Below are 22,385 nucleotides of genomic sequence, written 5' to 3' on the forward strand. Positions count from 1 at the left end.
GTTAGATCAAGGAACAGCTGATCTGGACACATTTCATGCGTAAGACTGTTTAAGAGAAGGAAATCCAGAAAAAAGCTCAGGAATACTCTCAGAAACACCTAAATTATTACTTCCAACAGAACCTTAGTTCATAAAACCTTCATAATGATATATAATCCTGAGCATTTATCTGTAAGGGTAATTCCATTCAGGCAGTAAAACAACGAATATTTCTGAACACTTCCAACCTCATCCAGGTCTGCCTACCTGCTTAGCAAGATGACATGCTCTCGCTGGTGAATTGATAATTTCGTAATAGAAAACCGAAAAATTTAGCGCTAGACCCAAACGGATTGGATGTGTAGGCTGCATTTTCGATTTTGCTATGTCAAATGCTTCTTGATACGCTTTCTGTGAATCGTCGACCACGCCTGATAAAAAAGGGGGAAAAATTAAAAGACAGCACAACTGCAATATGCAGAATGTGGAAAGCCTCTCACGGATGTAAACTTGATTTGTCGATTAAATAACAGGAAAGTACATATCAGGTGTAAGGTTCGAAAATTTCCAGATAAAAAAAAAAAAAGGAGGGGTTCAACTGAACAAACACATATTGCAGATTAGAAAAAAAAAAAAGTAATGAGTTAATTTGCATGTCTTTGCTCTGCCAAATAGCAACTGTCAAATTTCAAATTAGACATTTGAAGCAGATAATTGCAAATTTTTCAGCGAAGCATTTGCTACTGAAAGACTTTGCTGTACTTTCCCACTTTAAAGAACAAAACAAGCGACATCTAGACAAATATTTCCAACCAGTCCGGCATCAGCACTGCGTCCCCTACAGTTGAAAAGAAATAAACACAAGAATAAACATGAGAAAGAGACTGCCACCACCATTCAGTAGGTGCATGATCACCAACCTGTTTCGCCAACTGACACGCTTTGTCTGGCGAATTGAGGATTTCGTAATAGAAGACGGAGAAGTTGAGTGCCAGGCCAAGCCTGATTGGGTGGGTGGGCTGCATTTTGGCCTTGCTAATTTCAAACGCATCTTGGTAGGCCTTCTGCGAGTCGTCCACTACAGCTGTAAAGGGTACAGGAAGGTTACAACTAGTATACTTAAAATATAACCATTATATGCATTAACTTAGAATACTAAAATAAGAATAGCTCACAACAGACCAATATAAAGGCTGCTTCCTAATCATGATCTTGAAGTATTTTTCTAAGCATGAAATTTACCATACTTGGTTAGCATAACCACCAAATATTAGAGAATGTTCATGTTTTGAAGCTAATCTTGTCTGCCACCAGGACCTATAAGGTCAATATAATTACCCAGATGCCCACAAAACTGGTTTGAAGGACTTAAGGGATATTAAACCTCCGGCAATTAATAATGATAATAAACCTCACTTTGACCTGGTTTTCAAAGTTTTGTCACTTCAGCTAAACACAAATGTCGAAAATAGTATCTAAACTACAGGCCACAGACTCTCCAATTCCAGCTGAAATTCAATACATGCAAACCAATAAAATTAGTCGCCTGACCAATTTCACGAACACTCAAGTACCTGGTATACCGTTCAAGAAGTCCGACACATTACGGGAACCAAACGGCATTTGTCACATTTCGGTGTCAGACTTCCAGCAGTTAATCGTATTGCTTCAGCAACCGTGTGCAAGCATTTTCATTCGATATGCAGTCATCTAGGCTGGCCGTGCGTCAATTTCCACATTACAATTAACGAACCGGATCTGTTTGGCAATTCTACGGCCGAGTTTAGTTAATATGGTCGGAAAAACACCAAATGCGTCCGCTCTTTACATGCAGATATCGTACGGCATGGAGTGTCGAATAGGCTTTTCTCTGTCCTATAAAAATTCGACTAGCTCCGTCGGGTTTGAACCCGTGAGCTTAGGATCCAGAGGGAGCTAACATTGGCCTGATGAATCCTGAGACACCCATAATTTAAAAGGCTTAGTGGTCGTACGGCTTGTCCGAAGGGCAAACAATTCGAGAGGATAAAAACGCGATATACATTCCTCCTTACTGTACTCCGTGCGAACGGCAATATGATACATGGTAATATTCTAGTACATCTTCAGTTACTTCAAGTAAGGAAAGAGCTGCACAATATCACTATAAATTCAGCTATTAACATCCCCGAAAAATTCTTCGTACATCTTCACTATAAAGATTAACGGCGAAAATAATGAATATTACAGTTCCTACTAAACTATATAGGATAGGAAGTAAACTCAAGATGCACGTGATTCAATTAGTCTATTGTACGTAACACCAGGTTAGTTTCGTTGAGGTGACTATCCACCGGCTAGCAACCTTATTTGTTCTCCAGGGACACACGAGTCATAACCATGTACGGTGACGTCACGCGCCAGCTCGCCCAACCCAACCTTCTCCATGAACGGAACACGTCACAATCTACAGCTCTACCTCTAAAACGTGGGTGTAAGATTCGTATCATTCGATATTCACGCTCTCACTCTAAAATCCAACAGAAGAAACACTAGACCAAGAAAGACAATACCAATGGACCGTAGAACAGGTTTCCTTCACTAACCGGAATATCGGCATCACAATTTCTGAAATTTTCTCATTTATTTTACAATTTATTTGGGCCTCAAATTGAGAAAGACAGTCCTGAACATTCGTGGATCCAATTATTTCATTCTAATCCAACATTCACACGAAGAACAATGACAGATTTGGCGGGAGTGAAATAACGGTTGCTTGGTTATCATTGCTTCTGGTACCGCATAGCCGCCAAGTAGTTACAATTTTACTCTTTGTTAAATAGTCCATATGTCACGGGATATCGCAAACAAAACGAAAGTCCGATATTTTATTGTATCTTTTATAATTTTGGAAGTCCCTGAGAAGTACGAGTGGTATAGCGCACACTTCTAAATTAACACCACAATAAATGAAGTTGATAGTTATTTTCTTACTATATGCGCTTCCATATATCGGCTATACTTATCTCGTTTTTGTACTTTTAAATACCGATACCGACAATGTCCTGGTTTTAGAATTTTGGATTATAGCAAACCCAATTATATGTACGAACTAGCTGATGTACCCGTGCTTCGCTACGGGATTCTCAGAAAGATTGTTTTTGTGGTTTTCCTACCTAAAGTCGTCAGAAGGAATGTACTGCAGTGATTAAAAGGAATATAAAATACTCGATCAAATTAAATTTCTCACTTCTAACGAACAGTACTACGGTGTCGATCTAACAGTCCAAAGTCCCAGTGCTGCAATGACCAGACCGCAGACAGCCGCGAACACTTCTCTGCCATTATTCCGTTAAATATGCACACTGCTCATTCCAATCAGTGCCTCAGAGTAGGAATTGAATAGTTCGACTGCTATGATGAACCAGTTTTTGTTACGTATCAGTAGTATCAGAAATTTATCTAACTCCCCAGCTACTTCCCGCCAATTTTCAGGCAGGCTGTTATACTTGGTGCGACCGGGTGAGTTGGCTGTGCGGTTAGGGGCGCATAGCTGTGAGGTTAGATCCGGAAGGTAGTGTGTTCGAACTTCACTGTCAACAGTCTTGAAGATGCTTTTCCGTGGTCTCCAATTTTCACACCAGGAAAGTGCTGGGGCTGTAACGTAATTAACGTAGGGGCTGCTTCCTTCCCATTCCTAGCCCTTTCGTATTAAAAATTTAAAAACTCTGTATACAGCAGTAATCCCATCTATCGGAGATGAACGGCAACAGAGACAAGGCAAATCACAAACAATGGTCAATGTAATATTGTTGATCAATGTTATGAGTTTTCTGTATTGTAGGCCTTCACATTCAATTTTCTTTCGACTCTGTAATATAAGGCCGTCTTATACAATTATAGCGTAGACTGCAGTTCCTTATTCCCCGACTTTACATACCGATTTTCATTAAAATTCTGTTTACCCATTTTCTCGTGACGGCGCTGATATGATCTTAGCAACAAAAATCCATATTCATGAATATCTCCGTTATCATAGACGGTACGGACAAAATGTATAAGGTATAAATGATCGGAAATTTAATACTATCTAACTATATAGTAATTGTCATTAAGACCAATAATAACACAAACATTCGAGAATTAAATTTTGGGCCTTCCCCTAACTACCATTTCGCTCAGCGTGAATAAAGTTATTTATGGCCTAGATTGTAGCGACTTATTCCCCGACTTTGCATACCGATTTTAATTTTATTTATGATGGGACAACTAATAACAAATATTTGCGAATAAAATTTTAGGCCTTCCCCTAAACTACCATTTCTTTTAGAGTGAATAAAATTATTTATAGTTTATATTGTAGCAACTTATTTTAGAGACAGACAGACAGACAGAGACAGAAATTACGGAAAATTAAAAAATGCATTTCCTTGTTACTATGGACATGACTGATACAGAAATACCATCCTTTTCAAATTTTGAGCAATGTACAGACAAAACTCTATATATTATATACACGTACTAGCCGTTGTACCCGCCGTTGACGGGACTCGTTAACACGTGCACGGTTACATTTTTGTCGACTACTCTAGTTTCTCCTGAGTTGAGGTACGTGGGCTGACATGCAGCGGCTTACGACGTGTTAGTTTCCTGGATCTCTGCGGCTCTTCGCATTAACTGCTGCTCTCCATTTGATCTCTTCCCTCCGGCATTATATCCAAGTACCGGGTTAAAATGATTAAAAACGCGCAGATTAGAGACAGACGTACACATAGGCTTGAAACGTTGCGAGGATGATATCCACAGCAACTCCCCATACATTTATGGGGTCGGACTTTCATACGACCAGCAGTGATATTTACCTTATTTGTTGCGTTATATCGGAAAACTGGCTTAGAACAAAAACGTTTGTAATAAATATTCTAAATAAAAGTTTGTGTAACAATTTTGCAATCGAAGAGATTCATCGAGTTTTATGTTTAAGACAATCTCTGAACCTGGCTCCCTTTCTTTTTCGTTGAAGGAATTACGGGTCTATTTCAGAAACGTGGGCCTCGACAATGATAAATATATTTTGCTTCAAACTACCTCACTCATCCTGCCTATTAAGTCTCACTTTGACGCCGCCATAGGTTTTTACAGTTTCCTTAACTTTTGGTGGTGCATTTGAGGATACAAACAGCATTCGGGATGATCTATCGGGCAGTAAACCACTTCTTGGTTGGCCGAAAGTAGGATTTTTATCCATTTCTCTCGGATGTGATATTAGGTGCAGACCCGCAAAACAGTCAAATTTGTGGCAATGGCAGGCAAACCAGAACGTGACAGAAAAATTGTAGACCATGAAGCAACAAAACCGATCTGTGGTAGTGAACCTTGTTTGAAGGAAAGATCCAGAAGGTTAGGATTACACATTCATTGCTAATTTACAGTAACTCTCCTCTTAAAGAACAGGGAAGGGAAGAATTTAATTAGGTAAAGTCTGGTCATCTCGCGACAAAAAGTTCACCCATCAACGACGAAATTTATGTTTGCAAACATTCCAACGTCGCACCGACTCGGGTTTTTTATGGGAGACGAAAGGACTAGGACTGGGAAGGAAGCGGCCCTGGCCATAAGGCAAAGCCCCACCGTTTGCCTGTGAGAAGGGTAAACCCCGGAAAACCATCTTCAGGGCTGCCAACTATGGAGTTCGAACCCACCATCTCCCGAATATAACCCAACAGCTACGTGACCCAAATCGCGTGGCCAACTCTCGCACGGTGAGAAAACAAATGGCCAAGTAAGTCTGATAGGATAAAACGCAATCCCAGTACGGTTGATAAGATTTAACAAGAAATCGTTAGGCTTATTCTAGGAAAGTTCTCGAATTTTTTTCCTTTCCTTGGACGAAAGAGGGCGTAAGTGGATAACATGGATAAAATACGGCACACTGACCTATTTAAGCTCGACCTAATTTCAAATTTTCACCGCAGTCTCTGATTAGGTTTAATTTCAGAACTACCATAAGCAGCATACATTTTTCACCCATTTCCAATAAATGTATATAACTAGAACTTCTTATGTCGCTGATTAGCTCCAAGGGTGTGTCCCTGTAAAGCTTCACAAGCAGCAAGCAAGGTGGGTTGCGCAGAGAGAGCTGGAACAGCAGTCCTTACTCCTGCGTATCGATCCATCGATTAAAGCGAGTCCAGGTCAGGCCGCACGAGCTCAAATGTATTGCGCGTAGTAATAACATGCTCTGCAAGGTATTGTGTGAATTCGGACATATTACTACCACGGCATTGGCGCGTCCTTCAATACGAAACCGACTGCTGTACATCAGCTGAAACACATTAAGGAGACTCCTACCATGTGCTACCGTACCCCCACGAACATTTAAAAAAGCCGTTATGTTGATATTTTCTGTTATTAAATCCCGAGAATGCATCCCTCATAGGGGATATGAAGGTTAATTTTAGCTCTTCGACAGAGTTTCTGTGATCAAGGGATAAGACAGAAGTAAAAATACCAGAAACAGAAATTCGTGTAATATTTAGGTCAGATTAAAAGCAGAGAATAAACTCAAGGTTATAAAAGCCATTTGCTCTACCTCTTATACTGCTCGTACTATCGAGACAAGGACAATGCCATCATTAACCTGGCAATACCTCCCAACATGTGCCAAGTCATACCTTCATGGAAAGCTGCCAAAACTTTCCACCAGTTTTTATTCGAGGAGCGTTAAATCGAAACGCTCGTCGGTGAATAACGATAACTGGAAGGAGTTCTTCCGTATTTTGAACCTGTGAATCCTGGTTAAAGAGGCACTTCCTCTTTGTCTAAACGATACGAGACAGACGGAAAAGTACTAAACGTCAAAGATATTTATGCTTTTGTCAGTATAGACAACGGAGATTCAGTATGTTCTGTAAAAATTGCAGCTTCAAATCTCAGGATTTCACTGAAACTATGCACATTAAAAAAATACTAGACAGAAGACAAATACTTTATGCTTTATTTTTATCAACACATTAGTTCTTTAAGATTATGTAGCAGTGTAGTCACTTCTTTCATATGATATTTTACGCGGGAATAAATTTAGAGATCGTAGCTCTAATTAGTTGCAACAAATACAACTTTAGCATAGGAAAATGTCCCTTAAGGGCAATTTTATGAATGCAGCCTTTTACAGCAAGTATGAAGTATGGACGAAGTCTATTTTAGTTCACCAATATGTGAACAGTATTCCTAATAAGCGTGAATCAGGAATTGTATCACGAATTACAGAAGTAAACAGATCTTTCAATAATACAGCGTTTGAATATCAAAAGCGTAAGATGGCAAAACTTGATAGTTACAAGAAGACTGCCAGTACTTCATATACTGATGAAATTTAAAAGAAAATCTGCTTTTACTATATTAAGAGGCTGACCGCCTCGTGGCCATCAAATCTATAGGGTCTGACACTGGTTAGCCTGTTCGAGCGTTGGTCGAAAACGCAAGCTGGCCAGTCAGGTAGGAGAGGTGGTATGCCAAAAGCCTGGATTTAATTCTAAACCTCTCCGCAGTGTCCATTTGGAGCGGCAGCATATGACGCTGTTTGTTATTCGTTCGGCGGATGGATACATTAAGTCATGAGCAGATCCCTTCTTGCTATTTGACAGGAGGCACCGGGTTTCATCCTCTCCCTTCCTACTATCAAATATCACGGCATTGATTTCATATATCAAGTCCCCTGACGAGGCGACGTCAAGTGAATCCGGTCGTAAAAACCCGCTACAAAGATCCATCACAGTTGATACTCGACCCCATAAAACAAGGGTTGAACATTTTCTATTAGAGACCGAGAAAAAGATCAAGTCTCAAGTAAAAGTATAAATGGAACTTGCCAACGGTACAGGGGAGGTGCGACAGTAAGTAGCACTGTCGCTAGTTTCTCATTAAGGTGATCAAAGTTCGAATCCTAGCCAATGAACTTAGAATTTTTGAAATGTAAAACGAGTCTGCGGTTTAGATTCCACGTAAAACTGGAGGCCCCGTGGCTATGATCAATCACAATATCAACAGTCGCATATAACTACAAACTAGCTGGCAGCAATTTGTATTGACACTATAGTGTAACAGTGCAACTTGATTCGGTCTAAAACTGTGAAAGGAATCCACTGCATGTAACAAGGAACGATTATAAAACTCGTAGAGGGGGAAGGAAACTGATCCTTCCGAATTACTATGTTACAGGTGAAACTATCTGCTAACTTTTCGTCATTTAAAGCCTCAAGAAAGTCTGTATGCCTAAGTGTTTCCACATCACGATCCTGAACTATTCTATGACCAACAACCTTAAACCAGATTATGGAAGCGGCACACCTCACTAAAAAAGCACACGCAGCTACTACATCTGCTCTCCCATGGAATTCCTACGCTTTAAAATAACTAGCAGCGGCGGGCGACTTTTCAAGCCACATAAAGCCACAGTTGAAACTAATTACCCATTACTATTACTGAACAGTAGAAAACGAGGGCATTATACACACCTTTCTGATACACTCCAAGTACAGAATCATACAAAATATGATCGACCAAAAACAGAAGTCCTCGAGTAAAAGCACGGTCGAAAGCAACACATTTGCAGATATTTTTAGTCCTAACTTCTACATACAACCCTAGATTTCTATTTGAAACCCGGGAATACGCGACGACGAATGGCCTAAACCCGTATATGGCATATTCCTACTCTACAGAAAAGTGTACGTGCAGTTTATAAATACATCAACTGCACCAGAATACTTTGTCGATTCAGTAACTTCCTTCGAGAACGTTCCAAATAAATGATAATACAACGGACAGAAAATGCTGCCAGAAATTTCCTCTCTCTCTCTCTCTCTCTCTCTCCAATTTGCTTTACGCCGCCCCGACAGGTAGGTCTTACGACTGTGGTATTCGAAAGAGCTAGGACTGGGAGGAAAGCGACCGTGATATGATGGTACAGCCCCAGCATTTGCTTGGTGTGAAAATTTGAACCATGGAAAAGCATCTTCACGGCTGCCAACAATTATTCCCAAGCTAGGGCTGCTCACAGAATTATTTCCTAAGCTATATTCTAAGAATATCGAAAGAAACATGTAAATTGACCTAACAAGAATCCATGGCAAATTACGTACTGGATGATCACAATGATATTTGTAATACCAGAAATATTTAAGAATTATTGTTACGGACCCTACTGTTCATGCCTGCCGATCTCTTGAAACTACCGTTTCCAGTTTTAATACACATTTGAACTCTACACGAAACGTCGCCACACCCTAGCAAAGGTATTCAGAATGCCTAACAGCTGTATTGCCTACTTCCCTCCCGTGTAAGATCTGCTTCCGCTGCTGGCATTGTTCCGTAAGAAGCAAAGGTGCCTCTGCACAGAATAGCTAACCAGCCAGCCCTACCAGAGGCCACAAACCGGATTTCGAACAAGTCACACAGCAAGACAATCCAAACCGCGACCAACATGTAGACTTCATGCAACCGATTTCCTATAATGCCTAAAAAAGGCACCGAACAAGATAATTAACAGCAGCAATTCGCGTGTTTCCGAGTGTAATTTACAAATCTAGGTGAAAAACTATCCGAAAAAAGTATGACCTTAAATACTGAGAGGATGTGAAAGCCCCTAGATGAACAAGATATGCACACAATGAAATCTGGTGTTACCAAAGCAGTCAATAGCGGCTAGACCATTATGAAATATTTAACAGCTATGCATTTCTTAGAATTGAAGATCAGGATGTCCCAATTCCTTCCTGCAATTCTTTAATGCACCAGAAGCCGAAGTGGACCACGGAATTGAACACCCTCAAATGGGTGTACCACTGGGTACTGTGGTTCAAATCCGGGTTTTTAAAATCCCATGCGAGATTCGTGTTGGACAAAGCAGAGGCGAGACAGATTCTTCTGAGTACTTCGGCTTTCCCTGTCATCTTTCATTCCACCAATACACTCCAATATCAAGTCATCTGTCAATCATTGCCGCAGAGGAGTGCCATAGGCTTCCGCAACATGCACATTTCCTATTCTCGTGCTAGTGGGGGGTGGGCTTCATTCTATTCCTGACCCGGTCAAATGATTGGAAGCAGGCTGTGGAAAACTATCCGAGAAAAAGTAAGACCTTAAATACTGGGAGGATGTGAAAGCCCCTAGATGAGCAAGATTTGGACATAAAATGAAATCTGGTGTTACCAAGCAGTCCATAGCGGCCAGACTATTATAGAATAACATTTAACAGCTATGCATTTCTCGGATTTTAAGATCAGGGTGTCCCAATGTCACTGACCTATCGTTCGAACTCCATTTGATTTGTAAGGAACAGGACAAACCACTAAATCCATATTCTTCCTCCACTTTCTGCCACACGCCGACAAAGTGGACTAGATCCTGTTTTACAGCCTTCCTGACGCCAACATAATGTCGAAGAACGTATTCACTACGTCGTGTTTCTGTGGTGGTTGCATGTACATTGAGAACTAAGCCGCGTAGAAAATTCGACCTGGCCGGGAACAGAACCCAAAAACCATGTGAACCGAAGGCCTCTAGGCTGCAAATTAATTCTCTACATCCACACTAAAAACAGAACTAGAATTTAAAAAACCCTCTTCTTGAATAATGCAACCGCATTCAGAATACTTGCTAATTGGTCTACAGTAATGAAATGTCTGATTTCTTAATAATTATAACTGAACGCTTCTACGAGAACAAGGGATTCCTGTAGAGATGCGCGCTAGGTTAGTAAAGTCAATATGCGTCAACTGGGCCAGTCCTCTCCCGACAACAACGGCGCATTACACGAAGTTCATATTTCATCAATTAAGCCAGTGGTTACCGGGCAATGAACTGTGGAATTAAAGCAATGCCTCTCAAAGCAATACTTATTCCAACGATAAGCAACGGACAGATTATATATATATATATATATATATATATATATATATATATATATAAAGTAAGAGTTTTGTCTGTACATTGCTCAGAATTTGAAAAGGATGGTATTTCTGTATCGATCATGTCCACAGTAACAAGGAAATGCATTTTTTTCTTTTCCGTAATTTCTGTCTGTCTGTCTGTGTGTCTGTCTGTCTGTACACGCATCACGAAAAAACGGCTGAAGAGAATTTAATGAAAATCGGTATGTAATGTCGGGTGATGAACCGTTACAATCTAGGCTATAAATTATTTTATTCACGCCGAGTGAAATGGTAGTTTAGGGGAAGGCCTGACATTTAATTCTCAAATATTTGTTATTAGTGGCCGTGTCTTGATGAAAATCGGTATGCAAGGTCGGGGTAATATGTCGATATAATCTAGACCATAAATAATTGTATTCACGCTGAGAAAACTGGTAGTTTAGGGGAAGGCCTAAAATTTAACTGTCAAATATTTATTTTATTAGTGGTCGTATCTTCACGAAAATTGGTATGCGAAGTCGGGGAATAGGTCCCTTTAATCTAGGCTATCAATAATGTTATTACACTGAGTGAAATGGTAGTTCAGGGGAATTGCTGAAATGTAATCTATATATATAAAAGAGTTTTGTCTATACATTGCTCAGAATTTGAAAAGAATGGTATTTCTGTATCGGTCATGTCCGCAGCAACAAGAAAATGCACTTTTTACTTTTCCGTAATTTCTGTCTGTCTGTATGATTGTACACGCATCAATAGAAAACGGCTGAAGGGAATTTAATGAAAATCGGTATGTAATGTAGGGTGATGAACCACTGCAATCTAGGCTAAACATTTTATTCACGCTGAGTGAAATGGTAGTTTAGGGGAAGGTCTGAAATGTAATTCTCAAATATGTTATTTATGTCATTAGTGGTCGTATCGATAAATACTACATAACTAACCTAACTTTAGTTATGTCGTAAGTTAGTAGTAGTTACGTAAGAAGTTATTAAATTTCCGATCACTTATGTCTTATACATTGTTACTGTACCGCATATAATCTGAGATATTCATAAATTTGGATTTTTGTTACTAAGTCCATATCAGCGCCAAGTCACGAGAAAATGGGTAAACAGAATTAAGTGAAAATCGGTATGTAAAGTCTGAGAATAAGGAACTACAGTCTACGATATAAATAATTTTGTAAGACATCCTAATATCACAGAGTCGAAAGATAACTAATGTGAAGGCCTGCAACATAGAAAGCTAATAAACTTTATCAACAATAACATTGCATTGACCATTGTTTGTTGTGATGTGCTTTTTGTCTCTTTCCTCTCATCCCCGATAGATAGGATTACTGCAGCGTACCGAGGTTTTTTTAAATTTGCTTGACGTCGCACCGACACAGGTAGGTCTTATGGCGACGATGGGATAGGAAAGGTCTAGGAAGTGGAAGGAAGCGGCCGTGGCTTAATGGGAAACCACGGAGAACCATCGTCAGGGCTGCCGACAGTGGGGCTCGAACCCACCATCTCCCGAATACCATCTTCAGGGTTGCCGGCAGTGAGGTTCGAATCCACTATCTCCCGGATGCAATCTCACAGCTGTGTGCCCCTAACCATACGGCCAACTCGCTTGGTCGTACCGACTAACAGCCTGCCTGTATATTGGTGGGAAGTAGCTGGGGTGTAAGGTAACTTTTTCTTCTTTAGCATGCCATTCCTCTGGTTCATACATTTTCTGATATATCTGGTACGTAACACACTGGTTCATCATAGTATTCGAGCTATACAATCTACTCTGAGCCACTGATAGGAGTGAATAGTGTGCATATTTAACGGAAAAATGACAGGAGTGTTCACGGCAGTCTGCGACCTGGTTATTCCAGCTCTGGAACTTTGGGCTCTTGGATCGGCACCGTAGTACTGTTCGTTGAAAGTGAGAAAGTGTGCGGTTTTTCATTTGATCGAGTATTCATAACATTGCTTTCAATCGCTACATTCCTACCGACGTTTTTGTAATGACTTATGCAGAATTCAGTTAGGAAAACCACCAAGTCAGTCTTTCTGAGAATCCCGTAGCGAAGCACGGGTACATCAGCTAGTCCTGATTAAAGTAGAATAGGAACTACCTCTGTGTATTGCCACCACCACCATTCGTAGCAAAGATTTTACAAGTGTACAACTAATTCCTTCGGAATATGAACTGCACGGGTGCTAAAGACACTGATTAGTAGCGCGTTATCTCGAGTGGTGTAGCGCAAGGGACTGTACCTGCGCTGGAAAAATGAGCCAGGTAGATAAGTCCTACTACTGAACGCGGCAACACTGCGCCCGATTTCGCCACCCGGCCTCCTGTTAATCGCACGGTCCGGCGTACACAAAAGCTCCTTTCAATATTCCTCTTCATAAATTCCGTACCATACGGTACGGTTACAGTTTTAGTTTCTGATAACCACGACCGAGTGCTTCAAAGTCCGACTCCATGGCTACATGGTTAGCGCTCTGGCCTTTGGTCACAGGGGTCCCGGGTTCGATTCCCGGCAGGGTCGGGAATTTTAACCATCATTGGTTAATTTCCCTGGCACGGGGGCTGGGTGTATGTGTTGTCTTCATTTCATCATCAAGACGCGCAGGTCGCCTACGGGAGTCAAATCAAAAGACCTGCACCTGGCTAGCCGAACCCGTCCTGGGATCTCCCGGCACTAAAAAGCCATACGCCATTTCATTTCAGTGCTTCAAAACAAGCCCAAGTTTGCTGCTGTACGTTTATCCTGGGCTGAGAAAGAGTTACTTTAGAAAAAATAACTTTTTTCGGGGTGGTTGAAAAAAATTGTAACTTCAGTATTACACTACAAATACTTGTGGTTTTAACATATAAAAATTTCATTACCATCTGACAACTAGTTTTCCATGTATATATTCCTGAGTGAGCGCGTCCTAAAGAAGCCAAAAATATTTATTACGACCACAAATAGAAAATATTTAATGAACGTCAAAAAACAATGTGTCAGATACGCTAATGTAGAAATAAACAAGGAAAATATTTGTATCTCGCGCTGCAATAGGCCTATTGGTTCGTTTGTAATTAAAGCCTAAACTCGAGTGTCCACAGTAAAAAATCCGACAGTAGGTGAAGTAATATCCGCCCAGTTGTTAAGAGGCACTGGATTTTCACACAACCGTATGCACCTTGAGAGGTGCATAATAACACGCCATATAAATTAATCTCATCTCATCTCCAACCTCCGTATCAAGAACAAGACTAGTGGGTAATCATACATCGCCATTTCGTGTTCGAACATTCTAGGCTTACTCACCAGTTTTCTAATTTCACCGATGACTGATTATCCTTAGAAATTGCAATCGGGAGATAGTGGGTTCGAACTCCTGTCGGCAGCCATGAAGATTTTCACATGAGGAAAAATGATGGGGATGTACCTTAATTAAGGCCATGGTCGCTTCCTTCCCACTCCTACCCCATCGTCGCCAGAAGACCTATCTGTGTCGGTATTGTGCGACGTAAAGTAAATCTCCCTACTTTGACTCATAGGTGGCATTTTACTTAACTACAAAATTTGTAATATCAGCTTAACAATTATCGGTACGACAGCACATATACCTGTGTATGGATTGTGTGGGGTGTGTGAATCCTGGTAGGAGCGCCGGCCGAGCTCATCCAGCATGACACACCTGGCTCACTACCAGACCAAGTTAGCCGTCGTTAAGAACTCCCGAGCCCCATAATGTGGAGGAATGTCTTCCGAATAGGAATAGAAACGCTGACAGCAACTAATCCATTTTCTTCGCAATGCAACGGTCACTCAGCAGCAGAGATATGAGGGCACAGTATACAATTATTAGGGCCCGGAATTTTAGGCTTTAGCCTATTTTTTCCCTATAGCTATTTAACCCTCAACTGGCGACGTATTCCGGAAGGAACATAACTGGTGACATGGTGTCTGAGAGACGTCTATAATTTGAGCATTTTTAATGGAATTACATTTCATTAAGGCGAGGTTTATTCATTTTATATTGAAAAGGCATATCTTGACGAATGGTTTAACACATTTTATTACCAACTCCATTGCACCAAAAATTTTAAAAAAATCTGAATCCAAGAGTGTCACTTTATGAAGAAGAAATCTAGGTTTCAACTTAGATTGCATCATCGTCCCTCATATGCATCCGAATGGCTCAAAAACTACTTTCCTACACAGAATGAAACATAATCATTTCAGAAAACTTAAGTTTATCACACATTCACTGAAACTACAAAAACCTGCAATGCACTAATTTTTGCACTTTCAAAATATTCAAAAATATTACAAATATTTGTAATTTGTCTTATTTGATTTCTGTTTTCGTCCAATACACACCTGAATCACATATTATATTTGTTTGCATGTTTTCACTAATCTCAAGAAAATACATATAGGGTCTATCTTTTTCTGAACCCTTTGGAGCAAAAGTGGCCTAAGTGTTCAAATTAAGAAGTGATCAATAGACATGCCGTACATATCTTGTGAAACTTCGTAAACGAACAGAAATATTACTTTTGATAACTTGTTTACATTGCAGAAATATCTTCATTGTTTGATTTGAAAGAAGCAGTGTAGAGAAGTAATACTAAAAGAGCTTCAAATTCCATGTCATCAGTGTCGTCAATTTCGGAACGATCCATGCGTTTGTATTTCTGTCTCATATTCCGCATTTTGACATTAGTCTATTCAACTATAAGTTGCACCATCTCCCTGGAAAATATAAAATTCGGGCAGTTTTAGGTTCTATTTGATTGCCAATTCTTGCTTGAGCACGTAACGCAGGTAAGCGAATTATGTTGTGACTTGGGGTGCGTACATTTCTAGTAGGTTCTTTAGCGGACCATTTATAACGGTTTTTTTTACCGTAGTAATAATAATGCTGTTCTGTGCATTCTTGATCTTCACCTTCACTACCTGTGCCTTCTTCTTCCGAGTCAGTACAATGATCACTTTCAATAGCAAAGTCACTGTCCACACCATTTTCAACATCACTAAATTCTGTATCTAACCACTGTGCTACCTGATCTTCGAACCCAGGACCTTCAGGCCTTATAGGTCGAGATGGACCAGCACGGTCTGCCATTGTTGAATTACGAACACAAATTAAAAAAACTATGAGTTCACTTCGTACAACTTAAGAATCCACACATTAAAATGTTACACAACTGGTGACGTGGTGTCTACGAAGCCACTTGGAAACTTGTCCACACTCTGAGGAGAGAACGATAATAATGAGGGCGAATCTCTAATGATGAAACGTTCGTTGACAGAGAGATAAAAAGGTACTGCAAACCAAAAGTCTCACTTCCGATTGTGTGCTTAGGGGTGCACATGTATCTCCTACAAGGAGTCTGTCAGACACCACGTCACTAGTTGAGGGTTAACAAATTTCAAGATATGTATTCGTTTTATACTTCCTGAAGCATAATACGTGAATTTCGTTGTACCTAGAATACCTAAATGAGATGTTGGCACATAAAACCTTAATAGCAGTTTTGCCTTCTAATGAATGCTATTTTCCCATTAAAACTTACCGTAAAATTATTTCACTACTCCAGGCGTCCACAGAGTATAGTAGGCAAAAAGTGCGGTGAATGGTTGCTGCAATACTTTTCTAACAAATTGTTGTATAGCGAAACAATATCCAAATTAGAAAATGCGTTGTTACGGATAGCCAAGCAAGGAAGTTTCCCGTAACCAACATAAAAACGGCACTGAAACACACTAGCACGCTTACTTAAGCATACTTCATATTTCTATTCTTTAGTTTTTCCACTTTTTTCCCGAATCGTCATCGGCAGACTCAGTATAAACTCTTCTATGCACTGTGTAAATAAGTAACATTTGACTTTCTTCCCGGTTGTTTGAAGAAAATATGATCTACGCGTTAATTCTTGCATTGTCAAGAATTCTGAAGAATACTGATTTACACCTGCTAGTATCAGAATACCAAAAACATTTTATTTCAGAGTCGTCAGTATGCTCAGCATTGCGATTTCTTTAATAATTTCCAGCAATACTGGAGATGTAAATGTTTGTGAAGTTAGTAATAGTTCTGATCATTATGCCGTCCACAAAGGGTGAGAAATACTCGAGCAGTGACTTGGTATGTACTTTTAGCACGGCCTTAGACACCGGGGAGATGTAATACCATGTTTTGTTGACACGTCCGAACATTCCTTGGAGGGGGATCTCTCTCCCGCTTTTTTTTTTTTCTTTACCCAAGCAATTATGTCCTGCTCAGTACTGAAAAGAATAGTTTATTACACATTAACTTCTTCACTATCACTCGTATAACTGTCTATAGGTGGGCCGGCACAAGGTTGCACTTGACAGTTGTAAGTCATGTTGGCACCACTACAAAAATGAAATGAAGAACGTCACCCGTTAATCAGAATCACCAATCTACTACTTTCCATGTCAGATACAGTTACGCATTTTATTCATGTTAATTCTTATTTAATGCCATATAGTGCTCATAATATTTTATTTGCTTACACAAATATGAGACTTTTAAAAATGTTATAAAGTTTAAGCGAGCCACAAAATAAATACGAACTATTTACAGTCGATTGTTGTTGGCAATATGGGTAGTATAGTGGTGCCATCTATAACTAGCTTGACTACCGCATTGAAGTGTTGCCGTTTTGCCTGTCTCCGTTAGCACGTGGTCAGGTGTCATTCACGCGTTTATGAAAGTTTTGTTTTCGTTGTGAGATAATTGTGAAATCTTATTTTAACGAATGCAGTGCGATATCTCGGAAACGGCAACATAGTCATGAAGCGCGGAGTGTCCCTTAATAGTCAGGCTTTAGAATTAGTGTGGAGAACTCGCGAGTTTTACGAGAGGGAGAGGAAATTCGTACGCTAGCCGCCTCTCTGTTCCTGCAGATCATGGTGTGGAACGCATATGTCAAACATTAGGGCTTTCAAATCGTACTATTATTCAGAGAGGTGTTCGCCTCCAAGAACAAAAGTAAAAAGAGACTGGGGTACCGATACATAGCAGTAGCGGAAACGGGGCTGATAGTAGGGACTTGTTTCACAGCACTCCGGGAAAGAAACGAATTAAGCTATCTCCTGTAACAGGAATTATTTCCAGGCTGGTGTAATACGAAGACACGAGGACGATTATTACAGCTCAAAGTCCCTTCTGTCATTGTTATGGACAATGCACCTTACCACTCCGTAATAATGGACAAGACCGCTACTTCGAGCGCTCGTAAAGAACTGTTAGTGGAATGGCTGCAGGAAAGAAATATCCCAGCGCATATGTGTATGACTAAATTAGTCGACGAAGTAGCGAAGGAACAAGAGCACGAGGTGATTAGGTTGCTGCCATACCACTGTCACTTCAACCTCATTGAGTTGGTACGGTATGGGGTGAAGTAAAACATTACGTACGCACTAATAAGTCCTTACTGAAGTGGAAGGACTGTTCAGGAGAGTATTGCTCGAATGGATACGGTTTTGTGGGTGAAGAAAGTTGGCCATGTCGCAACGTTCATTAATTCGGCAATAGCAACACATGGCATCATCAGAGACTGTCAGGAGTTCATGATCTGATGACAATGACAACGAAGGCGACGGTAGTGATGGCAGTGATCTAGAGTATATCGAGCCTCTACCTTTGTGAATCAGGTATGAAAATAAGGTTTCCGAATTTTCATAAATTTTATAGATTTTACTTGAAACCTTTTGTGTTAGCACCGGTGTAAGTTATTCTAACATTTATTGGTGTATTTAAAGTGAGATTCTTGTCAGCCGATTTCTTCCGTACCTTCTAACATCGCGATAATAAGAACTTCGTAGTGTATTTATCTCGCATCATATTGTGTGATGAATAAACGGTGAGTATAAAGTTTGATTTTTGTCGGCGGATTTCATTTATATTATGTATCATCGCGATGACATTAAAAATATCTCTCCCATGTTTTTAAAAACTCACGTGTCGTGCAATCAGCTGTTGTTACTGCGGCAACATCGCTTTGTGCGCCATTGCAGTGTGACCAACATTGTGCGCAGCTGTCATGTGCAACCTTACGCCGGCCCACCTATAGGGTAAGTTCCTTACTAAAATTGTCACTTCTGGATCAGAGTCATCGAAATCTCCCTCAACTGAAAACGTCTACAAGATTCCGTATTCTAGCTTCCTGTCTTTCATAACACATTTTCACAGAAAATGAAACTTTCACCACTCAAGGCAGAAATGTTAAGATATGTGGTATGACTACCCTAAGGTGTCCAGATCACAAACATGAAAATACGGGACATTTCGACTGACATTTATTATTAGGCCATATTTAAGACTGGAAGAAAAGATTAAGACAAGAGCAACAGATTTCAGAATTTACTTGAAGTGAACCAGTTCTGATGACATTATTATTATTATTATTATTGACTTTACGTCCTACTACCTACTTTTACGATTTTCGGAGACGCCGAGGTGCCGGAATTTAGTCTCGGAGAAGTACTTTTACGTGCCAGTAAAATCTGCCGACGCGAGGCTGACGTATTTGTTGAGCACCTTCAAATACCACCGGACTAAGCCAGGATCGAACCTGGTAACAAGGGAGTTAGCACAAGTTGCGATCGCAATTGCAGGTGATTTGTGGTTTGTATGAATGTTTGAGGTGCTGATTACAACACTGTATAAATTAAGTGCCATCGCCAAGTATACTAAGTTACGAAGATTCGCTACTTCGCTCAAAGTAGACCATATCTAACATGATATCGTGGCTTTAACATTAGACACCGTAAACGTTTTATCTAGCTACTTTAGTTATTTTACGTGTATGCTATGGTCGACACGCCGCGCCGTGTCCAAGGTTACCCAACACAGTTGCCGATGCGACATCTAGGGGAACCAAGCAGACATTCCGCATAAGAGCAAGGAAGCTAATATAATGACCTCCGCCTGTGTTGTATCTGCTTCCATCTTTCATGAAGTTTCTTCTGTTCGTGGCGTTTCCAATTTCGTAGCGAGTCACTTTCACCGTAATCGTGTGATAATGAATCCTGACAATATAGTAAGTATAATTGTTTGCCATTACAAACACAAACGAAGATCCAGAGAATCCACGCTGTTCTACTGTACACATCACTCGAACACACGATTGGTATTCCTACAGAAATTACGCTATTTTAAAGCGGACACAATGAACACGCTGCCAATACCGCAGAACTGAACTATTACTGTGAAGAAATGTTCATCGCTACCGTATTGCATTAGATCATCTCAGCCGGTCATGAAGCAATATATCTCTCGGCAAATGAGTTACCCGGCCGCGCTATCGCCTTCCGTACGTGTTCCCCCGACACACGGAACAAGCCATAAAAAAAGACCCTGCATAAAGGCCTTTTCTTCCTGGTTGACCAACGGAATCTTGACCACAGTTTGTCGACGTGTAAAATTATATATCATTCACAGAAGTGGAAAACATTTCGTTTTATTAAATACATGAATCAGTGTTTAGCCCGCCTGGTGGCCATGATTGTTAAGGCGTTGAAGTCTGAACGGTCTGACACCGTGGTCAGCCGGTTCGAGTCCCGTTGGTAGAAAAAAAAAATCACCAGAATGCTGGCCGACAGGGTGAGGTGGTATATAATTTCTTATCACTAGATTGTGCGCCAAAACCCTGGATTCAATTCCAAACCTCTCCGCAGTGTTCATATGGAGAGAGGGCATATGACGCTGTTTATGGTGAATTCGTCCGTCGGATGGAGATGTTAAGACTAGCAGAACCCTTTGTGCTATTCGACAGGAGTAGGCAACTCCTCCGATGAGGAAGTCACGAACGGCATCCGGTCATAAAAACCAGCCACGACAGATTCATCTCACCTCATATCCGACCCCGTAAAGAAAGGAAACAAGGGTTGGACAAACAAAATACATGGATGAGTGTTTATAGGGGTAGCCAAGATTTTCAGAAGATAATTTTAATATAATACAAATTATTGGAATATTTACTCAATTATTTGCTGTTTTTCTTTATTTTTTCGGACAAAACTGAAAACATACAACAGCCTACTATATACTCGCTCATATTTTCAATCGCCTTAAACACGTAGTAACCGCATTTACGACGAAATTCGCCAGAACTGGCACAAAAACTGATGGGAAAAATTTAGCCAGCCCCACACTTTCAGTCCATGTTTTCGTTCAGTTTTATGGGCAGCTTTTCGTTCCAATAAACTGAAGGTGTGTGATGTGTGGGCCGCATAACAAACGTACGTGAAGTGTTAACATCCCGCGCGACTCAGAGGGTTAATACCTTCCTTTAATTGCCAACTTAGTTACTCAGTTCCCTCAGACTTCAAAATTATCAATATAGCCCGTCTATGAGACAGCAAATATTTTTACCCCTAGAAATGCCAAACGTAGCGCTTGTGACGCAATATATCACTGGAATGCCAATGAAGTCATCACACATTTCTCACAAGCGGTAAATGACTCAGTCATGGTCTGGGCAGCTATACAGTTAGCTGCCCATTCTGTATCCCCTGCGGTCTCAGTTTCTATGTAACCGCTCTCGCTTGGTGATAGTTTCTGTGAATTAATTCAGTTATCTTTCGACCCATTGAGTTTATTTTCATATTGTTTGTTTTTGAGGTGTAATTGCAGGGAGCAGGACTTCTGGCGACCTATGAGTCCCGTCAGGAATAAATATCTCCGAGTAGTGCTCGACGGCTGACGAAATTGTGCAGTCCGGAACTGCAAGGTTTTTTAAATTTTCTTATTTTTTTATTAGGGTTGTTTATAGTCGCTTTAACTCCAAGGTCTTCTCTCGACTCTTACATATGATTACAGAATAATGGTAATAATAATAATAATAATAATAATAATAATAATGTAATTATAACAATGTAAAGAAAAAATAAGTATAATGTAATTACATTTTGGAGTGCAAGCCAGTGTCTTTGAGGAAGTTGATGACTTGACTCGGTGCTGGAGAAGACAGTGTCCGTTCCATTTCTTTAGGTATGTTGTGGTGTTGGCGCCAATGGTCATACAGTTGACATTCTGAGATGATATGCTTGACAGTGAGAGAGCAGTTACATTTGCTGCAGGTGGGAGGTTGTTTCTTTTCTAGGAGATAGTTGTGGGTGATCTTCGTATGTCCTATCCTTAGTCGGGAGATTAAGACTTGTTCATGTCTGGTGAGGTTTTGGAGAGGATATGTTCTCGTAGATATCATTTTAAGTTTTTGGAGGTTGCTAGTGGAAGTTTTAAGCCAGTTCATTTTCCATTGTTCGTGTAGTTTGATTTTGATATAAGCGATGATATCAGAATGTGGCGTGGCAATTTGACGGTCGTTGATTGGAAGACTAGTAGCTTCTTTTGCTGCTTGATCAGCTGATTCATTGCCTGGTATTCCTCTGTGAGATGGTATCCACATAAAAATAACATTTTTTCCTGCAATCTTGATCTTGTGGTACAGCATTTGAATTTCTTTAACAAGGAGGTG

At 40.3% G+C, this 22,385-nt stretch overlaps 1 protein-coding gene across 3 annotated transcripts in view; it reads right to left on the reverse strand.

Annotated features, from left to right (window-relative positions):
• The window catches only part of 14-3-3zeta (tyrosine 3-monooxygenase/tryptophan 5-monooxygenase activation protein zeta), a 200,880-nt gene that overhangs the window by 10,424 nt on the left and 168,071 nt on the right, over nt 1-22,385 (reverse strand). For 2 of the 3 annotated variants that reach the window (XM_067154176.2, XM_067154177.2), the window contains exon 4: nt 900-1,063. In XM_067154176.2, coding sequence (XP_067010277.1) covers nt 900-1,063 — 164 coding nt within the window. Of the gene's footprint in view, nt 1-246; nt 411-899; nt 1,064-22,385 lie in introns of all 3 variants that reach the window. The other variant, XM_067154175.2, reaches the window with a different exon arrangement.

The sequence above is a fragment of the Anabrus simplex genome, chromosome 10, assembly GCF_040414725.1.
Source record: "Anabrus simplex isolate iqAnaSimp1 chromosome 10, ASM4041472v1, whole genome shotgun sequence".
NCBI classification, from domain to species: Eukaryota; Metazoa; Arthropoda; class Insecta; order Orthoptera; family Tettigoniidae; genus Anabrus; species Anabrus simplex.